This window comes from Tachysurus vachellii, chromosome 22, assembly GCF_030014155.1.
Source record: "Tachysurus vachellii isolate PV-2020 chromosome 22, HZAU_Pvac_v1, whole genome shotgun sequence".
NCBI classification, from domain to species: Eukaryota; Metazoa; Chordata; class Actinopteri; order Siluriformes; family Bagridae; genus Tachysurus; species Tachysurus vachellii.
In genome coordinates, this window is record NC_083481.1 from 187,501 (window position 1) to 197,500 (window position 10,000).

General features: G+C 42.6%; 2 protein-coding genes across 3 annotated transcripts in view; one reads left to right on the forward strand and one right to left on the reverse strand.

The window, feature by feature from the left end:
• The window catches only part of cdk4 (cyclin dependent kinase 4), a 9,874-nt gene extending 4,208 nt beyond the window's left edge, over positions 1-5,666 (forward strand). Inside the window, exons 2-8 of one of the 2 annotated variants that reach the window (XM_060858458.1) lie at positions 449-669; positions 1,796-1,931; positions 2,681-2,848; positions 3,011-3,120; positions 3,206-3,256; positions 3,532-3,667; positions 4,019-5,666. In XM_060858458.1, coding sequence (XP_060714441.1) covers positions 452-669; positions 1,796-1,931; positions 2,681-2,848; positions 3,011-3,120; positions 3,206-3,256; positions 3,532-3,667; positions 4,019-4,108 — 909 coding nt within the window. In that variant the 5' untranslated portion in view covers positions 449-451 and the 3' untranslated portion in view covers positions 4,109-5,666. Of the gene's footprint in view, positions 1-445; positions 670-1,795; positions 1,932-2,680; positions 2,849-3,010; positions 3,121-3,205; positions 3,257-3,531; positions 3,668-4,018 lie in introns of both variants that reach the window. The other variant, XM_060858457.1, reaches the window with a different exon arrangement.
• Positions 5,667-6,465: 799 nt separating this feature from the next.
• Positions 6,466-10,000, reverse strand: part of LOC132838353 (tetraspanin-31-B-like) — a 4,488-nt gene continuing 953 nt past the window's right edge. Inside the window, exons 3-6 of the mRNA XM_060858630.1 lie at positions 7,863-7,943; positions 7,566-7,706; positions 6,886-6,996; positions 6,466-6,776 (exon numbers count right to left, since the gene is read on the reverse strand). Coding sequence (XP_060714613.1) covers positions 6,702-6,776; positions 6,886-6,996; positions 7,566-7,706; positions 7,863-7,943 — 408 coding nt within the window. The 3' untranslated portion in view covers positions 6,466-6,701. The remainder of the gene's footprint in view (positions 6,777-6,885; positions 6,997-7,565; positions 7,707-7,862; positions 7,944-10,000) is intronic.

The window sequence follows — 10,000 nt, forward strand, 5'->3', positions numbered from 1 at the left end:
GACAGACAGACAGACAGACAGCTGTATATAAACTGTAGTGAACAGACAGACAGACAGACAGACAGCTGTATATAAACTGTAGTGAACAGACAGACAGACAGACAGACAGACAGCTGTATATAAACTGTAGTGAACAGACAGACAGACAGGCAGACAGCTGTATATAAACTGTAGTGACCTGACAGACAGACATACAGGCAGACAGCTGTATATAAACTGTAGTGAACAGACAGACAGACAGCTGTATATAAACTGTAGTGGACGGACAGACAGACAGACAGATGGACGGACGGACAGACAGACAGACAGACAGACATACGTGTAAAGCTGTTAACTAAAATGTGACTCTAAGCCGTGTGCAGCTTCACTTTTTCCTTGTGTGTGTTATTTAGACAGTGTGTTTAACACAGCGTCCTCACTCTGGTGTGTGTGATGTGTTCTGTAGCAGGTGATGGCGCAGGACGGGGGCGTGCAGTACGAGCCTGTGGCAGAGATCGGAGGCGGTGCCTATGGCACTGTGTATAAAGCCAGAGATAAAGAAAGCGGCAAGTTCGTGGCTCTGAAAAGTGTCAGAGTTCAGACCAATCAGGACGGACTTCCTCTGTCCACTGTGAGAGAGGTCGCTCTGCTCAAACGCCTGGAACAGTTCGACCATCCCAACATAGTCAAGTACACACACACACACACACAGTTGACCATCTCAACATAGTCAAGTACACACACACACACACACACACACACACACACACACACACACAGTTGACCATCTCAACATAGTCAAGTACACACACACACACACACACAGTTGACCATCTCAACATAGTCAAGTACACACACACACACACACACACACACACACACACACACACACACACAGTTGACCATCTCAACATAGTCAAGTACACACACACACACACACACAGTTGACCATCTCAACATAGTCAAGTACACACACACACACACACACACAGTTGACCATCTCAACATAGTCAAGTACACACACACACACACACACACACACACACACACACAGTTGACCATCTCAACATAGTCAAGTACACACACACACACACACACACAGTTGACCATCTCAACATAGTCAAGTACACACACACACACACACACACACACACACACAGTTGACCATCTCAACATAGTCAAGTACACACACACACACACACAGTTGACCATCTCAACATAGTCAAGTACACACACACACAGTTGACCATCTCAACATAGTCAAGTACACACACACACACACACACACACACACAGTTGACCATCTCAACATAGTCAAGTACACACACACACACACACACACACAGTTGACCATCTCAACATAGTCAAGTACACACACACACACACACACACACACACAGTTGACCATCTCAACATAGTCAAGTACACACACACACACACACACACAGTTGACCATCTCAACATAGTCAAGTACACACACACACACACACACAGTTGACCATCTCAACATAGTCAAGTACACACACACACACACACACACACAGTTGACCATCTCAACATAGTCAAGTACACACACACACACACACACAGTTGACCATCTCAACATAGTCAAGTACACACACACACACAGTTGACCATCTCAACATAGTCAAGTACACACACACACACACACACACACACACACACACAGTTGACCATCTCAACATAGTCAAGTACACACACACACACACACACACAGTTGACCATCTCAACATAGACAAGTACACACTATTTTAGCATTGTTGAGTAGTGTTTCAGGCTTGTGTGTGTGTTTCAGGCTGATGGATGTGTGTGCAAGTTTAAGAACTGAGCAGGAGACGAAGGTGACTTTGGTGTTTGAACATGTTGATCAGGATTTGAAGACGTATCTAGAGAAAGCTCCGCCCCCTGGACTGCCTCTTCACCATGTCAGGGTAGGAGTGATGTCATTAACATGGGGCAATTATCACTCATTAGATCCTGTTTAGCATGCTGATATGTGTGTCTGTGTGTGTCTGTGTGTGTCTGTGTGTGTCTGTGTGTGTGTGTGTGTCTGTGTTCGTGTGTTTGCCTGTGTGTGTGTGTGTCTGTGTGTGTGTGTGTGTGTGTCTGTCTGTGTGTGTGTCTGTCTGTGTGTCTGTCTGTCTGTGTGTCTGTCTGTCTGTGTGTGTGTCTGTCTGTGTGTGTGTGTCTGTCTGTGTGTGTGTGTCTGTCTGTCTGTGTGTCTGTCTGTGTGTGTGTTTGTGTGTCTGCCTGTGTGTGTGTCTGCCTGTGTGTCTGCCTGTGTGTGTCTGCCTGTGTGTGTCTGCCTGTGTGTGTCTGCCTGTGTGTGTGTCTGCCTGTGTGTGTCTGTGTGTGTGTGTCTGCCTGTGTGTCTGTGTGTGTGTATGTCTGCCTGTGTGTATGTCTGCCTGTGTGTATGTCTGCCTGTGTGTGTCTGCCTGTGTGTCTGTGTGTGTGTGTGTGTGTGTGTGTGTATGTCTGCCTGTGTGTCTGTCTGTCTGTGTGTGTGTGTTTGTGTGTCTGCCTGTGTGTGTGTCTGCCTGTGTGTGTGTCTGCCTGTGTGTGTGTCTGCCTGTGTGTGTGTCTGCCTGTGTGTGTGTCTGCCTGTGTGTGTGTCTGCCTGCGTGTCTGCCTGTGTGTGTGTCTGCCTGTGTGTCTGTGTGTCTGTGTGTGTGTGTAGGATCTGATGCATCAGTTGCTGTGTGGTTTGTCATTCCTTCACTCTCACCTGGTTCTCCATCGGGACCTAAAGCCGGAGAACATCCTGGTGACGAGTCGCGGTCAGGTCAAACTCGCCGACTTTGGACTGGCTCGAATATACAGCTGTACCATGGCTCTAACACCTGTGGTACACACACACACTCACATACACACACACCCCTCTGTCCAGTAATTAACATGATTATTTGTAAAATATTTACTTTTTTCATTACTTCTCCTACACCTAATTTCATCACAAGGTTGTGTGTGCGTGTGTGCGTGTGTGCGTGTGTGCGTGTGTGTGTGTAAGGTGGTGACATTGTGGTACCGTTCTCCGGAGGTTCTGCTTGGTTCTAGTTATGCCACCCCTGTGGATCTGTGGAGTACTGGCTGCATTTTTGCTGAGATGTTCACACGGAAGTGCGTCTGATTTCACACTCGCCTCATGTTCAGGATCACAGATTTCTTTTTTTTCCTTCCTGAACGTTTGTGTTTTGTTTTCCAGGCCACTGTTTTGTGGGGAATCAGAAGTGGACCAACTGACCAAGATCTTTTCGTACGTTTGAGTTGTGTATAACTTCTATGTGTGATTGATTTGTGCACATTAACACAACAAAACACAGCAACTAATGTGCAGGTGATGTTGAGTCCACTGGACAGGATCCATTTTGTTAGGAGAACTGGTGAGTGTGTAATGTGTTGGTGAGATGATGTGCTGATCTACAGTGAGATGATCTGCTACAGTGCTACAGTGTGAGCTGGACTGACTTCTAATCAACAGATGCTGATACTGTCCCCTCACTCATGTTCCTGTTCTGTTCTTCTCCTCAGTGTGATTGGTCTGCCGAGGGAGGAGGAGTGGCCTAATGATGTCACACTCTCAAGAGAAAACTTCAGTCCTCAGAATCCTCAGCCAATCACAGAACAGATCCCTGAGTTTACCAAGGAGGGGGCGGATCTGCTCATGGTGTGTAGTGTATACTCTTCACTGTGTGGCGCGCGCGCACACACACACACACAATATAATCACACTCATTATAAGTAAATACACTCTCCTGCTATAATCGTGCACACACACATTGTAACCACACTCCTACACACACACACACACACACACACACACATATATACACACACGCACATATATACACACACACATACACACACACACATTGTAACCACACTCCTACACACACACACACACACATATATACACACACATATATATATACACACACACACACACACACACACACACACACACACACACACACACACACAGTAATCGTATATAAAATTTGTTTCTCTTCATTAACAGAAAATGTTGACGTTTGACCCCCTGAGACGGATTTCGGCCCAGAAAGCTCTAGATCACGGTTTCTTCTCTGACCAATCAGATAACTCTTAAAGAAGACGTGACCGACTGCTGTTAAAGAAAGAGTTCTAATTTTAGTCCAGTCACTTTATCACGTGACGTCATGAAATCACAGGGACCAAAAACTGACCTTTAACCTGCATTTGTGTTTCGTGTCACATGTTCAGCACATCTAATGTTTTATTTTCTTTATTTTATGTTGTACTAAAGCCCAATTGTACGAATGCTCCCTAACACTCATGGTCCTGACCCGGTCCATTCGTGTGAAAACAGTGAGGTCAGTAACACTGTCTCTGAGATTCACACTAAACACCGTCAGTGTTAATAACATGAACGTCTCATTTATTCTCAGCACATGTCCAACATCAATAACTGTCCTGTGTGGCAGGAAGTGAGTTTGACATGATGTTCCTCTTACACACACACACATATACACACACACACACACACACACACACACACAGAATCTTTAGCTTTCTGCTAAACTGGAGGCTCTAAGCGCCGACTAACTGTTAGCTACATTAGCCTCGTAATGTAATTTAGCCACCAGCTGTGTCTCCACTGATGGAGTACGTTTGGGTAACAGGAATGTTTTCACTTTAAGCTGAACTGTTTCTTTAGGAATTTTTTAAAAGTATATTTTTTCAATAATGAATGAAATGATTTCATACAGAAACACAACACAAGCAACGAGAGAAATGCAACAGCTCCAGAACAGAAATCCATCTGAACCGCGAGCCGCGCTAATCAATATCTTCAAATCCATCTGATCAGATCTTAGTGTTTTTTCCAGAATAATTGCATTTGTCTTCTATTTCAAATCATTTCTATTTTTAATAAAGAGTTAATCAGCAGATAATCAGCAGATAATCAGCAGTTAATCAGCAGATAATCAGCAGATAATCAGCAGATAATCAGCAGATAATCAGCAGATAATAAACCCAACAAGTTTCCACTGTATAATAAGTGTAGTGGAGCAGCAGGTGAAGAGAAGGAATGTGATCTCTGTTCTGTTTGTAATATAAAATAAGTCTTGATGAAATAACAGTGCAGTTTATATTGTAAGTGCAGGATAGTCTGGGCATCAGATGCAGGTTGTTGTTAAACGATTGTGTTGTTAAACGATTGTGTTGTTAAACGATTGTGTTGTTAAACGATTGTGTTGTTAACTGCCTAAAATTTTATTCCAACTTAAAATGAAATGAAAAATGTTCTGTGTTGCTGATTAATAAAATAAAACCCATTGGAGGATTTCTGTTCTGAGCAAGGTACACAGGTGTGTGTGTGTGTGTGTGTCTGTCTGTGTCTGTGTCTGTGTGTGCGTGTCTGTCTGTGTCTGTGTGTGTGTGTGTGTGTGTGTGTGTGTGTGTGTGTGTGTGTGTGATTCAGGAGTTAAAATGAATGTGGACATTATTAAATACAGAAGAGTGTGACGATAAACACACGGATCTCTGCTCTGTTATTAATTTGTACCTGAACATGTTGATGTCCTTGCTGTTTTCTTTAGCTTGTATGTGTTCTGCTTCATTACAACAGCGACTGTTGGTCTTTTGATTTTATTGTTTCCCCATTAAACTGTTTGTCTTCTTCACTTCAGCTCTGTGAATAAATTCCTCCTGATTTAAACACTGTTCTTCATGAACAACTCTCATGATGTACAGATATACATCTCACACTCAATCCTGCTGTTATTCTGAACATGTGGTGGGAGTGGCTCAGGGTGGGAGTGGCTTGGGTAGGAGTGGCTTGTGGTGGGAGTGGCTCAGGGTGGGAGTGGCTTGGGTAGGAGTGGCTTGCGGTGGGAGTGGCTCAGGGTGGGAGTGGCTTGTGGTGGGTGGGAGTGGCTTGTGTTGGGTGGGAGTGGCTCAGGGTGGGAGTGGCTTGTGTTGGGAGTGGCTCAGGGTAGGAGCAGGACAGGACCGCCTCTTCTGTACACAGCTCCCAGTCCCAGGCTCATGAGCAGAACCTCCTCTGATGGTCTTTTTACAGTCAGAATTCAGCTGTTGTTATGGAGATGTTCAGCCATTTGTAGATACCAGACACCTGAGCACGGCTCACTACCGTCATTGATCTCACATGTTCTGAGAGACAGTATCGTGGTCTCTTCTCTCTCCCACTCACACTGAAAGTTCGTTCTTAGTAATAATGTTATAGCAAGTTTGTATGTTATTAAAATAAATAAATAAATAAAGGCAAAATATGTGCATTTATGTATAAAATAGTTTCAGACACATCACAGTGAAAGTGACATAAAAGTGTCCAAACTCTACAGTCAGCTCCCATAAATACAACAGACACTGAGACACATAACCCTCAGAATGGAGAGAAAATGATTATTATGATGATGTAATATTCCACATTCTTTAACAAACACAACACACAGTTCACTGTTTCATTGATTTAGCTTTATTTCTTTACAAGCATTCTTACTGTCATGTTGCTGGTTTACTTTAAATGGGATTATTTAGGATGTAAAGAGATAAATCAGGAAGACTGGAATATAGTGGTGTCGTGAACAGGGTGCCATTTTCTCTGGGTTTTATTTTAACTAATGAATCTGTTCATGATGAAAGTCCAAATAATGAGCGCAAAGAAATGTAGAATTAACATCACACAATGGTGGAGGCTATGACGAGGTTCTGGAGCTGAGCTGATGGTTCCTCTGGTTTCTGTAGTGAACAGCCAACCACACACCCACAAGCTATACACACACACACACACACACACACACACACACACACACAGTGAGTATGATCGTAATATGTGTACTATGTGAAGTTTATTGTTTATTAGTGTGTGTGAAGAGGAACCTGTGTGAAACTGCAGAATAATCCGACTCCTCCCAGGAAATAAAGCGTCTCTGCAGCTTTCTGCAGCATCAAATCTCCACATGTGAAGCAGTGAGCTGTTCTCTTACACACCTTTAACACACACACACACACACACACACACACACACAGTAGCTCAGTATTTTGCAGCTTCAGTGACGAATCGTCAGTGTCACACTTTGGTCATAAAGTGTACTGTAAATGTAATAAATAATCATAATCTTAATGAATTCATTAGTTTATACAATAAACATGTTTTTATTTATTATGAGTTTTATGTATTTACTGTTGAACGTTAAAGAAAGTTATAGTTGTGTTTGTAAACTTTCTGCTTTATTAGAAACTGCTAGTCTTTAAGGTTTACTATTAACTTTATTTATAATGATCAGGTGTGTGTTACAAAGTTAATCCACTCCCCCAGAAAAGTGGACAATGTTACCACGGTGACTGTGTGTGGATGTAATAACTTATAACCAGGAGGGGGCGCTGTGTTTCACACTGACAGATGTCAGTCTCATGAGATACTCAGGTGGAGAGACGACGTCTTTGTAATCAAGCTGCATGTGACATCAAAATATTCTTCTACATGAGTGTGAGGTCATGTGACCATGTGGGTGATTTCAGCCAATAGAACCGTGTGTCTGAGTCATGTGACCACATACAGCAGTGCACAGATTTATGTCTGTTCTGAACACATGTTGCTTTTCAGCGCTGTTTATGAGACCACAACAATCCAGCTGCTGCTCCAGAGACCGGCGAGTTTCATTAGCCATCATCTCCCATGACAAGCTCAGTAACTTCTCCTGTACACACACACACACACACACACACACACACACACACACACACACACACACACACACACACACACACACACACACACACACAGACTGTTGTTTCTTAGGGGGTGGACTGAGGAAACAGTTCTAAGCCAATCAGATCTCTGGGATGGTTTTTACCTGTTTTTCTCTCCCTATTGTGAGGCAGGAACATGACACAGTGAACTGGAAGATAAACACTACAATCATCACCAGAATGTACTGATGCACACACACACACACACACACACACACACACACACACACACACACACACATATTAAGGAATTGAACTTCCTGCTGAAGGGGTTGTGACTCCTGTGGCTTTCCACAACATGTGCCGCTCACATTCCTTATATGGTCTTATCATTATTTATTACTTTTTAGTTTCTTAATAGATTATTTATTTGATTCTTTAAAAATGTGACACAGTACAACAGCGGTGTAGATTAAAATATATTATTTTATCAATTTTTAGTTTTACACATTTTAACAATTATATTTATTGACATTTATTTTAAATGACAAATTTTAAAAATGTATTTATACAGTGCCTTGCAAAAGTATTCACACCCACTGAACTTTTCCACATTTTGATGTTACAACCACAAAGAAAAATGTATTTTATTGGGATTTTATGAAATAGGCCGAAAGAAAGTGGCACATAATTGTGAAGTGGAATGAAAATTATAAATAGTGTTTAAATGTTTTTTTTACAAATAAATATCTGAGTGTGGTGTGCATTTATATTCATCCCCCTTTACTCTGATACCCCTAACTAACATCCAGTGAAAGCAATTGCCTTCAGAAGTCCCCTAATGAGTAAATAGTCACCTGTGTGTCATTTAATCTCAGTATAAATACAGCTGTTCTCTGAAGCCCTCAGAAGTGTGTTAGAGAACATTAGTGAACAAACAGCATCATGAAGACCAAAGAACACACCAGACAGGTCAGGGATAAAGTTGTGGAGAAGTTTAAAGCAGGTTTATGGTTATAAATTAATATCCCAAGCCTCGAACATCTCATGGAGCATGATGTAAGATCCTTCACCCTGAAATGGTAAGAGTATGAGCACGACTGCAAGCCTACCAAGACACGGACGTCCACCTAAACTGAGGCTGTGTGAGGAGAGCATTAATCAGAGAAGAAGCCAAGAGGCCCATAGTAACTCTGGAGGAGCTGCAGAGATCCACAGCTCAGGTGGGAGAATCTGTCCACAGGACAACTATTGGGGGGGCAGCAAGCATGTGGAAGAAGGTGCTCTGGGCAGATGAGACCAGTGTAAGACAGAAACCTAACACTGCACATCACCCTGAACACACCATCGACACCGTGAAACATGGTGGTGGCAGCAACATGTTGTGGAGATGCTTTTCTTCAGCAGGGAAGCTGGTCAGAGTTGATGGGAAGATGGATGGAGACAAATACAGGACAATCTTAGATGAAAACCTGTTAGAGTCTGTAAAAGAGTTGAGACTGGGGCAGAGCTTCACCTTCCAGCAAGACAATGACCCTAAACATACAGTCAGAGCTACAATGGAGTGGTTTAGATCAAAGCATATTCATGTGTTAGAGCGGCTCAAAGTCCAGAACTAAATCCACTTGAGAATCTGTGGTGAGATTCACAGACGATCTCCATCCAATCTGACTGAGCTTGAGCTATTTTGCAAGAAGAATGGGCAAAAATTTCACTCTCTAGATGTGCAGAGACTTCTATCACATAAAATCCTAATAAAATACATTTTTGTTTGTGGTTGTAACGTGTCAAAATGTGAAAAATCTCAGTGGGTATGAATTATTATGAATAATTATTATGGGGTATTATTATGAATTATTATTATTTAATTTTATTATTATGTATCAGTCTTAAATGTTTGTACACCCCAACCATCACACCCCCGTGTGCTTGTTAAACGTCTTGTTCCAGATGGATTCCCTCTACTGTTTAAATCAGCTCCACACTTCCTGAAGGCTTTAGACTAGATGTTGGATTGTGACTGTGGGGATTAGTGTTTATTCAGCTACAAGAGCATCAGTGAGATCAGACTCTGATGTTGGGATGTTGTGGAGACTCCAGTTCCTGTTCATCCCAAAGGTGTTCAGTGGGGTTGAGTCAGAGTCAGGGCTCAGTGCAGGACCACTCGGGTTCTTCACTCCAACCTTCACCTTCACACCATGTCTTCATGGAGCTCAGGGACTTTGTCATGCTGGAACAGGGTTCAGACTCTTAGTTCCACTGAAGATAAACTGTAATGTTACAAAGAGACATAATGTACAAC